The sequence below is a fragment of the Neofelis nebulosa genome, chromosome 1, assembly GCF_028018385.1.
Source record: "Neofelis nebulosa isolate mNeoNeb1 chromosome 1, mNeoNeb1.pri, whole genome shotgun sequence".
Lineage (NCBI taxonomy): Eukaryota > Metazoa > Chordata > Mammalia > Carnivora > Felidae > Neofelis > Neofelis nebulosa.
The window spans coordinates 233905028-233926295 of NC_080782.1; the positions used below are offsets into that span (position 1 = coordinate 233905028).

Consider the following 21268-nt stretch of genomic DNA (forward strand, 5'->3'; position numbering starts at 1 on the left):
TTTCTCCCTCTCTTTGGGGACATGGCTGTACAAGCTTGCCTTCATTTCTCTTATCTTAAAAACGCCCCCTTCACTCTACTTCCCCTCTAGTTACTTAGATATTTCCCAATTTCCCTTCGCAGGAACCCCCCCAAAATAGTTACATACATTGACCGCCCCCGAATTTGTCTTTTATGTGTCTTTTAATCTTCAGGGTCCCTCTCCATCCCCTTCTTTCCCTTATAATCTATTGAAGAAACCAAGCCCTTGGATGTGGAGAGGTTCCCACGCTCTGGATTTTGTTGAATGCATACTCATTGTGTAGTTAAACAAGTTCCTCTGTTCCCTGTATTTCCTACAGTTGGCAGAGACTGACTTACTCTCAGGATAGATCCCTCTGACAAGACTGCAAGTAGTATGTGACAAGGAGGATTACAACATATAGTTGTAATCTAGCTCAATGCCTAGATTAATGGATGAAAGGGGGTGATAGTCTATCAGTTCTTTATCATGTGTAAGCTAGAATATGTTTATAACGAGACATTTTCCCTCATCTACCGTTTAGTTTACCAGGGGCATAGTTCATATAGGGAAGGCACGGGGTGGGGGTGGGGGGGGGGGTGGGAGCTTGATCGTTTTCCTTCCATCAGTTTCTAAGATAATGAATTAGTTTCTTATCATCCTCTGAAAGTGGCCCCATTTTTTTTTTAACAGAACTCACAGATTTGAGCATATTTGATGTGTCTCAATCTATTGCATATGTTATCCTTATTGAAGCTCAAATTACCTTTGAGCCTGTGGGCACCTCTTTACTTTTGATATAGCTCTAGTCTTTTTTTTTTTTTTTTCTTTCTATATAGTTCCAGACTCATCTTGCACATTTCCCACCCCAGATCTGGACTCGGCCAGTTCTCCCAGGAGCCCTCTGTCTCACACTGATCAAGCATTCTTCTAACCACTACTCCTGTCAAGGCAACCCATGAACTCCATTCCATGCATGCCAATGGCCAAGTCTATCCTCGACTTCCTTGACCTTGACAGTGATCAGTCCTTTTTCCTTCATTTTCTTCACTTGGTTTTCAGCACAACACGCTCTGTTGGGCTTTCTCCTTCACCACTGACTGCCCCTTCTCAGTCCGTTTTGCTGCTTCTTCCACTGACCGCTTGTTAGTGAAATGCCCCAAGACTCAGTCCTTGAACCTCTTGTCTTTTCTAGCTTGATCATCTCATCCAGTCTCATTTGTTTCAAATACATAGGATGACTCCCATTTATCTTTGGCTTAGACCCTCTCCCTCAACACAGATCCCTACGGCCCAACGTCCTTCTTCTGTCGATCTCCAGTTGGAAGCTTGCTAGGACACTTCTAATTTCACATTCCCACAACCGAACCCCTGAGCGTCCCCCTGAGTCTTGAATATTCTACCTTTCAGTTAATGGCCACTCTATCTTTGCCACTGTTTCAATCTAAATCCCTGGAGTCATTCTTGGAGCATCTCTTTGCTTCCCACACCACATTCTTTGCATCAGGAAACCTTATTTACCTATGAAATATATTTAGAAGCAGACCAGTTCTTCCAATCACACATAACACCCTAGTCTGAGCCATCATCGTTTATCTCCTGGATTATTGCAGTAGCCTCTTGGCCAGTATCTCGGCTTCCACCTTTACGCTCTTATAGTCTACTCTTGGCCAGGGCGACCCGTTAAAGCATAATCATGTGACCCCCTCTTCTCAAAACTCAGCAGTGGCTCCTCCTTATTTCAGAGTAATAGTTATACTCTGCAATGGCCTATAGGACTCTACACAATTTACAACGCCCCCCTCACACATCTACCCCCACCTCCTTCCAACGCACCTCTCCTTTGTTTTCTGTCCTCACTTCCTTCTTCTCTCCAGCTGCCTGGATTGCCTTGCAATTCCTGAAACATCAGCCACGCTCCTGCCTCAAGGCTTTGCCTTTGAAAGGGTGAGAGGTTCTCACCCGAGATGAGATTTCCGGCATGACTTTTTCTCTCACCTCCCTCAAATCTCAATTTGCCTGTCACCATCTAAATGACACCTCCCTAAATTACCCCCACGTAACATTGCAAACCCTTCCCCCACCACTCCGCTCTGGATCCGCCTTACCCTGACCAATTTTTTTCCCCATAGAATTATCACTTTCTAAACTTTTATGGTGCATTACAGTTTGCCTGAGTGTTATATTTATCATCAGCTGTCCGTCTCCCCCTACTAAAGTGTAAGCTCTGTGAAGACAGGGTTTTTTTTTCTCATTTTCTTCACTGCTACATCCCAGACCTGGAAGAGTGCCTGACATATGAGGCACTCGGGAAATATTCGTTGCTTAAATGAATGAATAAAAGGTGGCACATATAACCATCCACTGCCTGAGGTCTTTGCCCTGCCAGTCATTGCTAAACCCAGGTAAACTGGTTTTTTCCAATATCCTGAATGGGAACTGCAGTCACCCTTGACCTCCGGTGGGACACTCCATGGATAGCAGAGATAATTTACACGGTGATGGATCTCTCTTGTATGTATCTCTTTCCCAGGCATTTATGATACCACCTCTTTCAGGCTTTCCTCTGGGGCTGCTCCTTGGTCTCCATTTACGGCTTCTTTCTTTGACCTGCACCTCAAACCTGGGGATTCCCCAGGGCTTCATCAGCCGGAGGTGTCTTTATGGTCCACACGTTCATCCTCGTAATACTAGTCACTCTGAGGCATCACTATACACATGCAAGCCTTGACCGCAAAAGGGGCCAGCCGACGGAAACGGCTGCAGGGTCCTGTGATCACTAGACAAGCCCTGACCCACCTCCAGCCCGTGTTCTGCCTGACTGCCCACACCCGGATGCGTCACAATTGCTGCCAATATATCATCAGGCCCCTGTTTCCCACCACGGTTTCCTTGAAGGAGCTCCAACCCACCAGTCTGTATTTTCACCCCCAGGGCAATCGCTTTTGCGGCAGATCCTCTCTATTGGCAGAGAGGGAGCACTTGCCAGTCTCATCCTAGTTCAGGTCCTGAGCCACAGTCGTAACTGTTCAACAGAAACAAACAAATGGCAGATAGAGAGGCCTCGGCAGAGTAAATAATGCAGCACACCCTCATTCAGGTCGATTGGAAGAGCCTTGATGGCTGGAGGGGCTACGCCCGGTGTGAAACCTCATTGGTTGAAAGCGTACAGGGCAGTCGCCCCCGCTACTGCTCATTGGCTACGAGTGCCCAGGACCACCTACCGCTCTAGCTCTCATTGGTTGGGAGCCTTCAATAACACCTAAAGAAAACAAATGCTTTGTGTGTGTATGTATGTATACATACACGGTATAATATTGTAACTGCTTTACATTAATTTTAAAATCTTAAGGCAAATATTTAAGAGGTAAATTCATTATAATGAATGGGTTCCAGGAGGCAATGGGGTGTTAAATGGGATATGTGTGTATGTCCTGATGACTCCCAAGTCGACATCTATAGCTCACCTCTTCCACACAAACTCCAGACCGAGATATTCAACTGCCTGTTGGACATATTTTCAACCAACGTGTCTTCAACTGAGTTCACATTTCCCCTATGCCCTTTCCCACCCAACGTGGTCCTCACCCATGCCTGCTCAGTAAACAGCAGGAGTGTCCACTCAGCCATGCAACTCAAAACCAGAAACATCATCCTTCATTCTTTCCCCTTCCTTGCCATTTATATTCTTTTAGTCATCAAATCCTACCCTTTCCACCACCTTATTACCTAATGAATACATCCCGGTGGGTACCATTCCGGGGGGCATCCAAATAAATGAAACTCTTTACTACAACTGAGCAGTGCCTTTTATGGTGGGAGAAGGGTACCCAGTGCCCAGAAGACAGAGGGAGGGTCAGTTACTTCCACCTATAGGAGAAGGGAATTAGAGATAGCTCTCTTTAAGCTGAGCCTTGGTGAATGTATGAATGTCCTTGGTGGACAGGAGAAGGGATTCTAGGTAGAGTAAACAAATGACAAAAGATCTGGCAGTTTGAGGACGCATAATACTGAACACAAATGTTTGCGAGTGCCAGTTGATAGCACTACTGACAATAGGCAAAAGGTGGAAACAGCCCAATGTCCAGCAATGGCTAAATGAATGAAGAAACTGTGGGATACACATACAATAGAGTATTATTCAACCATAAAAGGGAACCATAAAAAGGAATGAAGTACCGATAGATGCTACAGTGCGGATGAACCTTGAAAGCATTACACGAAATGAAGAAGCCAGATGTGAAAGGTCATGTGTTCTCTGATTCCCAATAAAAAGTATCCAGAATACATCATCCACAGAGATAGAAAGTAGATTGTTACTTGCCAGAGGCTAGGGAAGAGGGAAACAGGAAGTAATTTTATTTGTTTTTAATGTTTATGTATTTTAAGAGAGAGAAAGAGCACAAGCAGGAGAGGGGCAGAGAGGGAGGAAGACACAGGGTCTGAAGCAGGCTCCAGGCTCTGAGCTGTCAGCACAGAGCCTGACGCGGGGCTCAAACTCATGAACCGAGGGGCGCCTGGGTGGCGCAGTCGGTTAAGCGTCCGACTTCAGCCAGGTCACGATCTCGCGGTCCGTGAGTTCGAGCCCCGCGTCAGGCTCTGGGCCGATGGCTCGGAGCCTGGAGCCTGTTTCCGATTCTGTGTCTCCCTCTCTCTCTGCCCCTCCCCCGTTCATGCTCTGTCTCTCTCTGTCCCAAAAATAAATAAAAAATGTTGAAAAAAAAATAAAATAAAATAAAATAAAAAAAACTCATGAACCGTAAGATCATGACCTGAGCTAAAGTCAGACGCTCAACCAACTAAGCCACCCAGACATCCCTAAATTTTAAAAAATGTTTTGAAAACTTGGAGAGATAAGGGAGAAGTAGTTATAAATGAGAGATGGTAGGGGAAAAAATAGTATAAGAAGGACCATAACTGTAGATGAGGATCTTTGGAAATATTCAAACTCTTGTTCTTATGGAGTACTGATACAGCATTAAATTCAACAGATATGTAGGTATCATCTTACTTGACTGGGGCGAGATATTTGGCTCCTGACTCCTCTTGAAGTCCCGGTTTTGATCCAGTCTTCTTTAGAATATGATTTCCAAACATACTCATCGTTGTACTGTGTCTGATTGGGAATAGGGTCACTAAGTGAATAGGTATATCCTAGTCTTCTGATACCCTTTCGACTACAAGAAAAGATAGCGAAAATCAGAATAAGGGATTAAATGCCAAATCACACAGCAACACACAGGTCAAATAATTTTCCTTATTACATTTTTTTCTTTTTAAAGATTGGCTCAAGCAAGACTTGATGCCAGAAAGAATTTAATTTCCAGATTCCCTTGAAAGGAAACAATCCCATATCTTAGGAGGGCTCTTCACAAAAGTACTGGAGGCCTAAAATGGAATTTAAAAGAACAACAATCTAAAATTCATTAATTTTTTTAATTAAAAATACTTCTTAAAGAGCTAGGTACTCTCCCGTATAAATAACACTTCAATGTAATCAAATACTTGTTGAAGAAATGTTTCTCTCTATGCATGTATTCCTTCTGGTTAATAAAAGGAAGGTAGGTAAGAACCAGGACATCACTGGTCTGCAAGGCTGTAATGAAACCAAGCATCCAGGCAACGATCATCATTTGTACTCACAGTTCAAGAAGAGGGTCCACCATGGGGCACCTGGGTGGCGCAGTCGGTTAAGCGTCCGACTTCAGCCAGGTCACGATCTCGCGGTCCGTGAGTTCGAGCCCCGCGTCAGGCTCTGGGCCGATGGCTCGGAGCCTGTTTCCGATTCTGTGTCTCCCTCTCTCTCTGCCCCTCCCCCGTTCATGCTCTGTCTCTCTCTGTCCCAAAAATAAATAAAAAACGTTGAAAAAAAAAAATTTAAAAAAAAAAAAAAAAAAAAAAAAAAAAAAAAAAAAAGAAGAGGGTCCACCAGCTATCATGTTCCCTAGATGGACATACGCAACACGTATTAAATATTTTTGCCGAAATACCCAGTTTGAATTAGATGAAGTCTTTGGTATATTAGATTATAGGAAATGCATAAAAAGAGGTATATTTTAAATAACACAGTGGAGATGAAATCAGAAAAATCCAGAATTCTCAGAAAAAAAAAAATGAAATTCTCAGAAAAAAAAAAGAAAGGGAACCTATAGATTAAACGAGGCAAAAAACATAATAACCAAGTGCAATGTGTAGAACTTCTTTGAATTTAATTTCTAACCAACTTGTTATTTTTTTTTTTTAATTGTGAGACATCAGGGGGAAATTTGATTGCTGATTGGCCATTTGATATTAAGGAATTATTTTTTAGCCGACACAATGGTATTGTAGCATATGATTTTATTATTATTTTTTAATGTTTTATTTTATTTTTGAGAGAGAGAGATATAGAGAGAGAGAGAGAAAGCGGGGGAGGGGCAGAGAGAGAGGGAGACACAGAATCTGAAGCAGACTCCAGGCTCCGAGCTGTCAGCACAGAGCCCAACGCGGGGCTCGAACTCATGGACCATGAGATCACGACCTGAGCCGAAGCCAGATAGTTAACTGACTGACCCACCCCGGCGCCCCTATATCGTAGCATACTTTTAAAGAGTCCTTATCTTTTGGAGATACATAAGAATAATACTTAGAATTAAAATGATAGAATGCCTGGAATTTGCTTCAACATTATCCAGTGGGAAGGCTGGGTGGAAGGTATTGTCTGGGTATTGATTATTGTAGCTGGATACTGGCTGGGGATTCGTTGTATGTTCTTTTGTGTACGTCTAAAATGTTTCATATTGGCTTTTTAAAAAAAGAAGACTGGGTTAAATTCAGGTACTATCTATAAGAAACCAAACATCTGGGAAGTGGGATACATCTGGATGATGAACCAATTTACTTGTTATTCAGATGTGTGGGCTCAAGTAGGACTGTGGTCCTAAATCAAACTGAAGTAATCAAAGGCACATGACGATTTTCCAAAGGCAACACAGCACAATCGGCTTGAAAGGAGTTGATGTTCAGATCTCCATCTCCCAGTGTAATCTTCCTTAATGTGTCTCTGCCTGAAAGCAAACCCGCGTCGCTACCCAAGTGCTTCTGTCCCACACCTTTCTCTCCCCCCTAGGTCATGGCAGGATCTTAGGAAGGTGCAGTACGCCTCTGGGTCTAAGCCTCCAACAGTGAGAGGGGTGTGGTTCCAAGGAAGCCATCTTGTAATCCAAGTTCCATGCCCTTACCTTGGGCTCACGAGGATTTCTGAAGGGGTGGAGGTTGGGGGTGCTCTAACCAGGGCAAATGCTCTGTGGGGGGAGAAGGTGTTCTGGTTTTAGGTACATTGTGCCCTGCTTTGGCTAAGAGCAGTGTCTAGCTTCTCATTTCCTAATAATTACAAAACGTTCATCCCTCTTTGGGGAGAAGCCTCTGAGGAGAGAGCAGAGAATATAGAATGCTTTGAATGGTTCTTCTCCCCACCTATTTAAACATTTTTTTTTCAGGTTTTCAAAAAAAAATCCCGAAGACATGTCATTAGCTAGAAAGAAAAGCATCTCTGAGCAGGGGAAGCAGGACAGGGTGGTGATGCTTGATTCTTTTAAACACAACTGGAATCTTTTCTGAGACTACCAAATTTTTAAGGATTCACTGGGTAACGCTGGCACATAAAAATGTTGTCACGTTTTCCTTCAGATTTCCATCATTCAATAAGGTACTCAAGTCTTGGGTTTTTTTAAGCCAAACATACGATGAAATATTTAATCCAGTCCAGCCAGTCCTCATCTCATTCTACAATGTAAAATATTTAACGATACACAGAAATATAGGCTGCCTGGCCAGACCAATTAATTTTCAGCATATAGAACTTTCTCCTTCATTAAATGCATAGTGGATGTTTGATTTGTATCTATAGGAGAAGACGGGTGTTAGCTGAATCTATTGTGGCGATCATTTCACAATGTATGGAAGCCAAGCCATCACCCGTGGTGTGCCACACGGGTTCAATTTATACAGTGATGTGTGTTAATTATTCCTCAATAGAACTGGAAAAAATATTAAACAAGTTCCTTCCATGTGAAAGAGTAACTGATGTGATTTAATAGCCATTTGTTAAGACACAGACTTTCAGGATACTTGGAAAATGAGATGGGGAAAAACTCAATAACTGGAAGACATATCATCTAATTATTTGCTTTCAATAAAATCCAAGGAGTTCCCAGCCAGGTTGTCAGCTGCTCAATCGTTAACAAAAATCACCTTGTCATTTCTGGCACTTAACTCAGAGAGAGTTCAAAGTCTTGAATGGCAGTGCCACACCCAACTCCTTTCATTCACGGCTACTTATTCACGTGAACAAGACTGGTTAACATTAGCATCTATAAATTGAAAAATAAACAGCAGAAGCAGAAAAAAAATGGACGCTGAATGCAGTCTCACTCCCAAAATAGTAACACTTCAAACAGGATACATAAACTAATTGCAAACAGAACAGTCACATTTATCTCGTTAAGATACAATTCCAAAAAATGTCCTTCTTGTGTTTAGTGACTATTAACATCGGTAAAGTATTTATTGCTTTGAGCAATCGTGTACTAAAAATAATTGTTATAACTCAGTACTTAGGGTCACATAATGTGTTTAAAAATTAATTTCAATTAATATACTAAAATAGTTTCAAAGAAGTATAATGGGGCGATCAATAAATTGCTTTCAAACACAAAATATATGATAGCAGGGTAAAATTCTGCGGAGGAAGTGGAGAGGAATAAAAGTTCAAGAAGCAAAAGGAATGAAATAAATTGTCTACTGTCTGGTGTATTTTTTAAAAAGATCATAGAAAGTATCAATTTGCTAAGGTGTTTAGATTACCCATTGGCTATATTTTTTAATGACTTAATAGTTTTATCTTAAAGTGTCAATGTCTAGGATGGGCTATACATTTTATCTTCTGCAATTATTTTAATTTACGATGAAAACTTTCCTGTGAACTTTAAAAATATGCGAATTTGAAGACCACTGACCTAGACTCCATTAGTACCCATTTGTTTTTTGGCTCTTATCCCAAATGTTTCTTCTTCAGACAACTGTTACTGTCTGGGAAGCTGGCATGATCATCACCGTCAGATGATAAATCTCCCAGTTAGGGGACATAATGTAACTCAGTGGGATAGCCACTGAGGAGTCTTACAGCCCTGTAGTTTGTGAAAGTCTATCAGAGATTACCCTGGGGGGCGGGAATTAATGAAAAATTTTGAGTTACTTCTCCATGCTGGTCACTGTACTAGTGTTTTCTTCTGTCATCAGAACCACCACCTGAGGCAGGAATCATTATTCCTACTTTGCCAACCATAAAACTGAGCCACAGCTTGTCACCTGCCAAAGGTAGCAGAGATAAGAAGGGGTAGAGCAAAGAGCGGAGGTCAGAGCCCATTTCTGCCCGACTCCTCAGCCGTGGTCTTGCCCACGATCCATTTGACTTCTCAGCAGCTTGAACTTTTAAGGTGCCAGGATCCTCTTTATTGGAAACAATTCACAGAGTAAACACAGGCCGGTGAAGCATCTCCGTGCCGGCTTCCCTCCCACCCACCCGTGATGCAATGAACGGTAACGAGGCTTTCCTGATCCCGCTCTCACTCACCCACCAATGAGTTTAAAGAGGCAGCTGATGGACAGAAATTCCCACCCCGCACAATTCAGGTGGAAATGGGAGACGCTGAGAGGCCACTTAGGAAGCAGTGAGTGGAGGAGTGAAGGTAAGGGTGAGTGGGTCATGGCCTTCCAGCTTCCAAGATGAGTGTTGATGATAGAAGTGCCAACAATTCTTCATTCATCCAGTTACTGAATCGTCATTGTCTGCCTACTACATACCAGGTAATGAATGCAATGCCTGCTCCATGTTTTTTGAGTAGCACAATTCTGCTAACCTACATACTGGCTCTATTGCCCTGACCCGCAGTGACTTTATGAAGGATCCATGTGTTTCTTTCCTTAGTTTTCCTGTAGGAGGTCTGGATAGGGTCCGAAGGGGGGAAAGCCTGTCTGGTGCTTGGAGGAGCACTGTGCACGCAACAGGTTCTACCTGAGTGCACTTTTCTAAACCTTCTCTGATGACTGCTTTCTGTTGGTTTGGGACTCCGAATAATAGAACACAGGTGAACAGACGAAGGTGAGTCCATCGACCTGACACAAACCGGGATCTACCGAATTAAAGCAGGCACCGCTCCCGTCTTGGGCGTGAATGCAGTCCTCATTGTGGTCGCGTAGGAATCCCAGGTGGCCTCGCCTGGCAAAAGGATGACAAACGGTTTGAAATGTGGCAAACCAGAATACTTCCATCATGTGTCGTCTTCATAATTAAAATAATTTTTCAGGAGAAAAAAATTGGGGATAGTAATTTAAAGTCTAAACGAATAGGGGCGCCTGGGTGGCTCAGACGGTCAAGCGGCCGACTTCGGCTCAGGTCATGATCTCACGGTCTGTGAATTTGAGCCCCGCGTGGGGCTCTGTGCTGACAGCTCAGAGCCTGGAGCCTGCTTCAGATTCTGTGTCTCCCTCTCTCTCTGACCCTCCCCCTTTCATGCTGTCTCTCCCTGTCTCAAAAATAAATAAATGTTAAAAAAAAATTAAAGTCTAAAGGAATAAACGCCAACTTGTGGCCTCTTTCAGGAAAGAGGGGAGGCTCAATTGAATTATCTGAGTTCCTCCCTATATAAAAGTAGGTCCATTGTTTTTCCTCAGGATTCCTACATGCTATTGTGAAGAATTTAAGCAATGCGTAAAAATATAAAACAGAAAGTTCGATTGAAGTTCTATCCCCTTAAGATGCCCACTGTGACTTTAGTGACCAACTTCTCATGAACCCTATTAGATAAACCTATATGCACATGAAATGATTTTGCACAAAGGGGCTTACCTCCGGTTTTATTCTGGGCACCTTCCCCGTGCTCCCTCCTCCTCCTCAGCCCTCCTCCCTGACCATGTTAACAATTGTGCTGGTTTCTTTCCACGCTTTTACGTCTGATACAATGATACAGAGATTTATATATGCATATATAAGGACGTTGACATATTGGGTTTTAGTTTCCACCATCTTGTTTTACCAAACTGGGCTCATAATACACAAAGCGTCCTTTTCTTCTGTCACTGAACAGTGTCATCTGGGGCAGCTCTGGTGCGTTCTCTGCCGCGACTGTGCAGGATTCTGCAGCATGTGTGATATTTCAATCTGCATAAGCAGGTGGATTCAACAAGAGAGGGAGCATAGCTGGAGGAGACCAGCCCAAAGGCCAAATAAAGCCTGGGGCACGCCAATGTCAAGAGGTTGGGGAAGACTGAGAAAAGCAGTCAGTGAGGGCAGAGGACATCAGGGGCCACAGGAAGGAGGGCTTTCCACTAGGCGGTGGGGGAGGGATCGCCTATGGCAACTGCTGCCAGGCTGGGTCCAGACGACTGAGGATAGAGAATTAACCATCAGGCACCTGCTAGCAACAACAGGCTTTGACTGCCCCAGCCTCCCACTGTCCACAAAGCACCAAGAAAGTCCCTTTCTTGGGAATACAGATTTTAAATTTAACTCCGACATTTTCTCATTCTTCCTATCTAGGCAATTAACCTGGTTACATCTCACTAGAACCTGGGTCCAAAGGGTCCCCTTTACTATTTGAATAACCTGCTGTCCGGGGTCTAGGGCCTCACCGCAGGAACCCTGTAGCCACCTAACTGCCTGTGTATCTTCCCACTCCTGTATCCTGAAAACAATCGCTATACTTTTCTCAAATACGTCTGCAGTTTCCAAATAGCTTTACAATCTATATGCACCACCTGGCCTGTAGGGCCCTGACGGAACATTTCATTCGTGCTGCCTCTATACTTCTGTTTCCTCTCCCATCTCCCAGGCAGGTCTTGTTTCTCATTTAACAGGCCCTTTGGGGGAGCCAGGCAGCTGGACCCGCTCCTCCGTGACTGTTTCCCCACTGCCCTCCCACGGGTTGAGACGCCCCTCCGCCCGCTCCCCCGGGTCTCACAAAAGCCAGAGCCCCGCAGGCTACGCTCTGTGCCTCCGTTTACACACACGCTGCGGGCGTGCGCGCCCCGAGCCCACGCGCCTCCGAGAAATGACGTCATGCTCTGACACCGGCTCGTTAGTGGGAGTCACTTCATGCTTCGAAGCATTTTGTTCCAACTGCGGCATTAAATGTTCTTTGTTCAGAGAGTTCCAAGTATGGACAAGAAAGTGGGAAGAAACTGGGAGGCAGTGTGGCTCTTAAAAGAAACCTCCATGGAACCTGGTTTGAACCTCGGAGTGTGACGCTTGCAGGGCTCAGGAAGGATTCTCTCTGCACAGAGCCCACGCACCATTTCCCCCTCTTTTTCCTAAAGCAAACAACACTGACCCAGACCAGACCAATTTCCTGTTAAGCCCAAATATACCTCAAACACCCTGGCAACACAGCGCCGGGGTAACATCTCCCAACTGATCACACGGGCAAGCCAGGAACACCTCTGGCTGCCGCTGCCTGAGGCCTTTCCTCCTTCTGAGGACAGGCTGGGTGCTGGCTGCCTTCTGTTGCCAAGATCCTATTCTGGAAGGCATGGGGTGCAGGAGAGGCCATGCCTGGCTGCCTCTAGGACCTGAGACCGAGCGGACCCCCCACTCCCTAATGCTAATCCGCCTGGATGACCAACATGACGAGATGTGCACTCAATTTCCAGGACCTCTTTCTTCTTTTTGTCTAACGGTTTTTCTTACTAAAAGTCTCTAGGTCAGGTCTGCGTCTACGCTTTTTATTTCCATTGACAAAGCTCCTGCAAATAAAATGCTATTAGAATTAACCCTCTTCGTTAACAGCAGCAGTAACTTAAAAATCTATAATCCAAATATTCTAAAAACGTCTTTGCAAGCCATGTGCCACTGCTTTCTTTTACGTTTATTCTCGCTAAGTATCCCAGTGTCTTTCCCTCTAACTCTGTGTCCACCCGTCCCATGATTCTGTCTTCCTCTTTCTACCTCTCTCATTTTCTGTTCATCCTACAGGCAAGGCTTGAGCCCCTCCCATGGACCATAGAGACCACAGGCCCGAGGCCATAGAGACCCTGTCCTGGCCTTGGGGAGCTCACAGGTGAGGAGAAGAAAGAGAAAATAGCCAACAAGCACTTTAAGTGGGGTGCTGTGCTGTGTGCCGTGGGAGCCCCCAGGAAGGCGCAGTTCTTTCTGGTTGGATGAGAGAAGGGGCATCGAGGGTGGATCTGGGAGGGACTTCATAGAACAGGTGGCATCTGAGCCGGGACTTAAAGCAGGAGTTTGACAACGATTACAGGAGGACGCGGAGGGAAGCATTCTTCAGAGAAAGCAGCGCGAGGTATGAAAAGTCTCAAGTGGCCCGATGTGAGTGAAGCAGGGGAAGAAATGGTCAACGCCAGGCCAGCGAGGCCTTGTTTGCCTTGCTGCCCCCTTGAACTCACCACCCCTGGAGGTATTCACAATTATGAAAATGTATTAGGAGGTTTTGAAAATAGCATAAAACAGTAACGAACATGTGCGTATTCTATTACGCTTTACAAAGTGTTTCCACGGGTGGAATCTTGTTTCATCCATACCATAGCCTGCTGGGTAGGCAAGTATGAACAGTACCTGGTGATTCAACGTTTTCCTAGTTGTCGGGAGGATTAAAGGGGAGGGTAAATTCAAGCATTTAACGTAGGCTGAACAGAGACCCAAAAGATAGGTCCACGTCCTAACCCCCAGAACCCGCGAGTGGTACCACATAAGGGTAAAGGGCCTTTGGAGGTGCAGTTAAGGATCTTGGGATGAGGAGATCGTGCTGGATTATCAGTGGGCCCCAAGTGCAATTTCATCATCCTTATGGGAGGCAGAGGGAGACTCGACCCGGAAGAGGCGGGGATGTGACCGTGGAGGCACACGCCGCGGTGATGAGGCCACGAGTCGAGAATGCCAACAGCTCCCAGAAAACACAAGAAGCAAGGAAGGCTTCTGCCCCAGAGCTACCGGTGCAGCACAGCCCTTGATTTGGGGCTTCGGGCCTCCAGAATAAATCTCCTTGGTTTCAAGCCACCAGTTCCTGGTTATTTATGGCAGTCCCTCAAAGTGATGCAGCACTTACAAGCCCACATAGAGTAATAGTTCAACAGCAAGTAGTCCGTGGCAGTCATTGTCAACCTCTCATCTTATTTTTGGACCAAAGCCAGGCAGTGTGACACATCAGTCCCCCACCTTTTGGAGCGTGACACTTTTAGCAGTGGAAGATCGAGTGGCACAGAGTGCCTGTTAGAGCCCCAAGACTGGGCGTGAAGAATGAAACTCACCCACAGGAAGGGGAACTTGGGGGGCAGAATCAATGAGCCCCGGTGATCAAACTGAGATGTCAGCCAAGCCGCCCTCCCATGTACCGTGGGCAGCTGGCACCCTCCTAACTGAGCCTGCAAAGTCGAGTGGACAAGGAGTGTCATTTTCTACGTGTTAGATCAAGGCCCTTCCGTGACACCCAAATGAACTATCCGGTAGACAGTTGCATACTTTGGTTTGGAAATTAGGGGGAACACTGGAGTGAGAGGTAAGATTAGAAAGCCGGTGGGGCATTTCTGTAGACTTGAAGCCCTTGGCAGGACACGGCCACGACACAGGATGTGAACCAAGGAGGAGAGAATCTTGGAGGATTCCCACATTCCCCAGACTGGAAGGGGGAGGGGAGACAGAGAAAGAAACCAAGAGGAGTGACTAGAAAGAGAGATTCAAAAGGAATGCGGTTCCTGTCTGTCTCTCTCTCTCTTTTTTTTTGTTTTTTTTTTTGCCTTGTCATCATATAGAAACAGAATGTTTTCAATATGTTTTTTACAGGTTAAGTATTTTCATTTTCTGTCCTTAATTTACAAAGGGATGAATGGAATGGAATGAAAATACGCATTTCATTCATTCTGGTGGGTCTACGATTCCAGGGAATGCACCATTGAACAGTTCCCACTGCTCTGTAGCCACTGTGGAACCGCAATTACCCAGCGAGGCGGCTGCGGTAGGTTATTATTGCCGTGAAAAAAGGCCAGGATGCGGCTGAGTACCTGGGAATCACTCTCCCTCCACTGACCCAGAGGCGGACTTTGTAAACCTGCTGCATTTGCACAATTAGCATTAAAAGCTCTACCCGAGTTCAATGCAGAATCGCTTTGAAAGAAAAATCAGCAAAGGTCGCAGAGAAGTGGCAGCTAAACGTCTAGGTGCCAGCCTGGCTACGACCACGTAGGGGTAAGGTGCCTCTGCACATCTACTTGCGGGGTCCTTTCCCTGCCTTCGGGCACCTCCCCGCGTTCTGTGCACTTCCCCAGATCCTGCACAGGGGGTCAGGTCTCCGCTGGGTCCGCTGTCTTCAGAGCATCCGACCTCCGTTCCTTCTTTGTCTTTGACTTTGGGATCCTGGAAAGGCACTATTCCTTCCTTTTTGCTCTCCCCTCCTAGGCACCTGGTGGGGGGGGGGGGTGGTGTTTGAAAGCACCTGAGAGGTTTAGGGAGAGGTTTGGCAGAAACGGGACCAAGGGCTGTAAAAGGGCAAGATCATGAACATCTCATTCTCTCTGACTCCCAGACTCCCCATGAAGTGAGTCCCACCCGTAAGAGGGAGGCAAACACCCCTGCAGACCAAAGCAGCCTTTGCTCCGTGTACCCCCATTCCCAGGGAAAAGCCTCGCCCCCCCCCCCCCGCCGGCAGGGTCCGCAGCCTTACTTGGCTGAATCTGAAAGGGGCACGCAGCCTCCAGCCCAGGCGGTGCCATTCTTGCTGGAAAGAGGCCACCGCGATGCCCTCTGCTCCAGCTGGACTGGGTGCTGTGGGTGGAGCGGCTGCATTGTGACGCATCGCCATGGAGACATGGGTCACTTCCTGCAGCTCAGCTGGGGGCCGACAGGTGCTGGAGGGAGGCTGGGCTCTTAATCAGGAGGGCCAGGGGACCGGGTGGGGAAAGCAAGGAGATGTGTTTCCAGTAATATGGCTACTGACTTTTGTGTATTTGTATAGTTCTTGCAATGAGCTTTCCTGAGCATGGTCTTATTTGGGGAGAGGAGCAAAAAAGAGGAGTAAGCTGAAGATTTTCAACTGCAAATTTTCTTTTTTTAAGTTTTTAATTTTTTGTTAACTTATTTATTTTTCAGAGAGAGACAGAGACAGAGCATGAGCAGGGGAGGGGCAGAGAGAGAGGGAGACACAGAATCCGAAGCAGGCTCCAGGCTCTGAGCTGTCAGCACAGAGCCCGCCCGACACGGGGCTTGAACCCATGAACTGGGGAGATCACGACCTGAGCCCAAGTCTGCTGCTCAACCAACTGAGCCACCCAGGCGCCCCAACTGCAAATTTTCATCCACGCATAACTTTCAACTTAAGTGACTATGGGCAAAATTGTCAGATCTTTGCATTAGGTAGGAAACAAGAGTGGGGAAGGATGTGAGCTGACACCTTTCTCCTCACTGGGGTTCCTGGCACAAACCTTTGCACTTTGTGATTGTCAATTTAATTGTCCTTCTATCCCCACAAGACAAAACAGTGTCTCTCACCCCAGAGTTTTCCCAGAATGTGGAGGGATTTTTATCCTCATATTCTTGGCAACCACCTTGGTAGTTTGACACATAGTAGGGGCTTAGTGAAAGTGAATGCCTCCAGGCTAGGACACAGCTATTAGCCACCTGGCTGCAAAGAAAAGACAGGAAGTGCACATTGGAGACTGCTGGCAACATATTTAGAAGGCAATCTACAACAATCCCTTCTCTGCAAAGGGGTTATTCAAAAGTCAGACCTCTGTTGGCGGTGATATCTACAAAAAGGGAAATTATCAAAGGACACAGAAAAAGCATCAAAGTAAGCATCCCAAGTGCATATGCGAGGTATTGCTTAAAAATCAAGATCCCAAGTAGAATTTTCTGAGAGGATTCCTACCCGTTTTACATTCCTAATGCATTTTACACTTTCAAATTTTACATCAATGAATGGCGGTGGGAACACATAGAAGGTATAGAGTTCTGTCGATGTTATTAAAAGGAATGCGTCTAAATTGGGATTTAGTAGTGGCATCTAAATGAAGAAAATAACACCCAATAACAGATTACTGTCTGAAAATGGCAGAGTTAATTAGCATAGCATAATTTAAGAAAAATATACTTTTTTAAACAGAGCGGGGAGTCTATAGAATTTCGAAAGTGAATTTGTATTAATATCTTACATTTGTCTCATCTTAGGCAAGCTGTGAAATTGTGGCCTACGCACCGAATCAAGGGCTGGAAGAAATCTTTGCACTTTCTACCTGGGGGGCTTTGGGATCAAGCAGATTCTTCTCTGAGCCCCAGTTTACCTGTAAAATGGAGTATAGCAGTACCTACCTCACTGGGATGTAAAGATTAGTAACTCCAACAATAATTTATAAGTTATAAAGCCGTGTAAACCTAAGGTACTGCTGTTTTGTCTCACTGCTATTCTGAGCGTCCTTCTTTTTTGGTCTTGCATTTCTGCTTCAGAATGGATTTTTGGTACAAGTCCATTTTATCGCGAGCAGTATAGCACTATTCCTGCCCTTGAATTCGGGTTGCTTGAGGTAACCCCTTTCAGTGATTAAGTTGATTCTTTTTTCCTTGGCCTCTTTCCCTTCACAAACACGGACTGTGCACTGAAAATGAGCTGGAGGGTGACATTAAGGGGCCCTGGATACCATGGGAGCTTAGGGAGCTTGTCCTGGAACTGGAAATGCCTAAGCTGGGTTCTCAGCTCAATGGGAGACAGGAGACGGGAGAGGGAGAGCTGTCACAAGGGGGAGAAGGGGCCCAGGAGGCAGGGGACAGCGTGGGATTGTCACACAGTAAAGGGTGAAGGGAGAGCTAAGAGATACCAGAGCACAAGGCCCTGCAGGCCTTTTACAGTTTTCCGTCATGAATTTATTGTTCTTCTTAGCTTGCACACCTGTCTTCTTTTATAAAACTGGATGCCCCTTGAAAGCAAGGGCTTCGGGAGTGCCTGGGTGGCTCAGTCAGTTAAACATCTGACAGTTTGTGAGTTCAAGCCTGGCATCAGGATCAGTGCTGGGAGCCTGGAACCTGCTTGGGATTCTGTGTCTCCCTCTCGCTCTGCCCCTCCCCCGCTTTTGCTCTGTCTCTGTCTCTCAAAAATAAACATTTTTTAAAAATTTAAAAAAAGAAAAAGAGAGAAGGCAAGGGCTGTGCTTGGGCTTCCCCCCCCACCCCGCCCCCGAAACATGAGAAGAATTCACTGGAGTTGAGTTAAAGCAACAGGGTGAAGAGATCAGATCAGAAGTTTACATAAATCCTGAAGAAGAGGGAAGATTATCCATATCACCTACCAGAATAAGTTCATCATTCAGAAATTAAGACATCCAGGTTACTAATATGCCTTTTACAGAGTTTCAAATTGATCTAAAACAATAGACAGTAGTTATATTGAATGGGTTAAATGTTACACGGTTGTTTCCAATTCAAATTATTATAATGAATTTCTTTCTGTGCACGCACGAGCACACACACACACACACACACAGAGGAACCTGCTGTTAAAGCAGCGGAGAGACGGGTGGGTGGCAGAGGGAGGGGACAGCAAGTATAGAACACCCAGCTTTGGGCTGTGAGGGAGACGGAAGTCTCCAGCTGGAGGAGAGGGAGTGTGTCAGGTGGACAGTTAATGTTCCAACGAGAGATGAGTAACCAAGTTCACGGGCCGTGGGTAAGAAGCAGGGAGAGAGATGGCACTTGCCGCTGTGGAGAGAGTGCATGGGGCTCAGACCTGGAGAAGATGTCTATGCCCCTCCTCGGACTGAGTGTGCCCACCTACAGCTGGGCATCTTTCGAGAACATGGATTCTGAGTAAGTCAGTCGGGCGGGGCCTGAGGTTCTGCTTTTCTAACAAGACCCCCGGATGATTCATAAAGTTTGAGATGGGCAGAGCTAGAGCCGAGTCTTAAACCCAACAGACTCTGCATCACCAAGAGCTTGTTACAAATGCAGACCAGGGTGCCGGGGTGGCTCAGTTGGTTAAGCTTCCTTCCGACTCTTGGTTTCAGCTCAGGTCATGATCTCATGGGTCTGTGAGACAGAGCCCCGAGTTGGGCTCCATGCTCATAGTTTGGAGCCTGCTTGGGATTCTCGCCCTCTCCCCTTGCCCCTCGCTCCCCCACCCCCCACAATCATCAGCGTGTCCAGTGCACATGAGCTTCTCTCTCTCTCTCTCTCAAGATAAATATATAAACTTAAAAAAAAAGAAATTAAAACACATAGACCTCCTGAATGAGTCCACAGCTTGACAAGACCTCCAAGAGATTCCCAGGCACATTCAAGTTTGAGAAGCTCTGCTCCAGGAAACGTGACAGCGGTCACAGCGGTGTCTCCTGAACAAGAAAGACGATGGGAAATAGTTGATGGGAGAATTCAAAGAGCAAGCCAACAAAGGATGTGTAAAAGATTTGACAGGGGGCTGCTTCCAAAAGCCCAGGAGAGGTCACAGATGCTCTCTAGTGTTACCCAAGTACTTTGGATATGGATACACTGAGTGAAGTTCCTCCCCCGGGTTGATATATTTGGGCAAAAGTCTTTCCGTTATGTAGTATGCAATGCTTTTAGTCAAGGGTCTTCATGTTAAAAAAAGAAAGAAAGAAAGAGACTAAAGTGGCTGAGTAGCTCAGTGGGTTAAATGTTTGACCCTTGATTTCAGCTCAGGTCATGATCTCATGGTTCATGAGTTTGAGCCCCGAGTTGGGCTCTGCACTGACAGCCTACTTGGGATTCTCTCTCTCCCTCTCTCTCTCTCTCTCTACCCCTCCTTCACTTGTGCTCTCTTTCTCTCTCAAAATAAATAAGTAAACTTTAAAAAAAAAGAATATTGCTTTTGCTCCTTTGTTTTAGCTTATTGATTAACTCATAAAACATTTTCTCAATGCCTGTGATGGAGTCTATATGATTCAGGTTCTCAAAATAAAAAAACCAATAGAAGGTGTGTGTGTGTGTGTGTGTGCGCGCGCGCGTGTGGATAGAGAAAGAGATTTATTTTAAGGAATTGGCTCACAGAGCTGTGCAGCCTAACAAGTCCAAAATCTGCAAAGGAAGCTGGCAGGTGGGTGGCCCAGGGCAGAGCCCATGTTGCCATTCAAGTTTGAAGGCCACCTGTGCAGACCCCTCTCTTGCTCAAGGGAGGTCAGTCTTTTGTTCCACTCAGGACTTCCACTGATGGGAGAGCCCCACTGACATTGTAGAGGGCATTCTGCTTTACTTAAAGTCCACCGATTTCAATGTTAGTCTCATCAAAAATACTTAACTAGAAATATCCAGAATAATGTTCAGACCAAATATCTGGACACCATGGCCCAGCCAAATTGACACATAAAATTAGCCCTCACTGACCTAGATCTTTCTGAAGTCTACTTAATTCATATCTGTCACTCAGAGGGGGTGTTGTTAAGCAGTCGAGAATGATTGCTATCACTTTATTGGAAGATCCAGAAAAGAAAATTCTATAATGTTCTCGATTTTATTAAGACAGTCCAACCTAATGGAGCAGATTCTAAACTCTGCTTCTAATGTGCCACTCAGCAAACTTACTGACATTTTATTCACATAGAGCCAGAGCAGCAAGTTCAGACTATTGATTCTATCAAAACCTTGTCAATCCAGTATGGACGTCACCTCCCTCCTGGGCCAGCTCTGCTGTCCCTGATTCTTGTGTTTTCCTCTCCTCTGAACTCTTAAGAGGTTAAGTGGGCCAGGCCAGTCATTGGGTAATTACTAATGCTCCACACTGTCAGTCCTTTCAAGTGTATTCAAGTAGTGAATATCAAGTATGAACACTCCTTTTAAATCTGTTATACCAGCATTTACCCATCCAAATGAATGTTCTCTTCTTCAAAGTCATAATTCATTCTAATGACACTGCCATTGCTTAAAGCATTTTTGAAATTCTTTAGAAACTCCCTTCAGAACTAGATGCAATATTCTTTTGAATTTCTTAAATAGGGGCATAACTTGGCTCTTTGAAGATAGATTGGGATTTGAAACAGTAAAAAGACATTCACATTTGAGCTGATAATTAAGGTAGGCAATCAAGTTGGGCAATATTATCCTTTAGCCAAAAATCAACTATAACCATGAGGTAATGAGAAAAAAAAACCTCCCTCCTTCTGTAGATAATGTCTGGATTTGCATTCTTGGAATAAATTAATAGCCTCCAAGGTGACTCTTGTTCTGAGAGCTTCAACAAATCAATCACTTGGATAAATCAGTCCTCACATATTTATTTTAAAACTA

General features: G+C 45.2%; 1 protein-coding gene across 1 annotated transcript in view; it reads right to left on the minus strand.

Moving 5' to 3' along the window:
* The window catches only part of TEX26 (testis expressed 26), a 32111-nt gene extending 16397 nt beyond the window's left edge, over positions 1-15714 (minus strand). The window contains exons 1-3 of the mRNA XM_058688313.1: positions 15708-15714; positions 10177-10258; positions 5012-5177 (exon numbers count right to left, since the gene is read on the minus strand). Of these exons, the coding sequence (XP_058544296.1) occupies positions 5012-5177; positions 10177-10226 (216 nt within the window). The 5' untranslated portion in view covers positions 10227-10258; positions 15708-15714. The remainder of the gene's footprint in view (positions 1-5011; positions 5178-10176; positions 10259-15707) is intronic.
* Positions 15715-21268: the final 5554 nt, after the last annotated feature.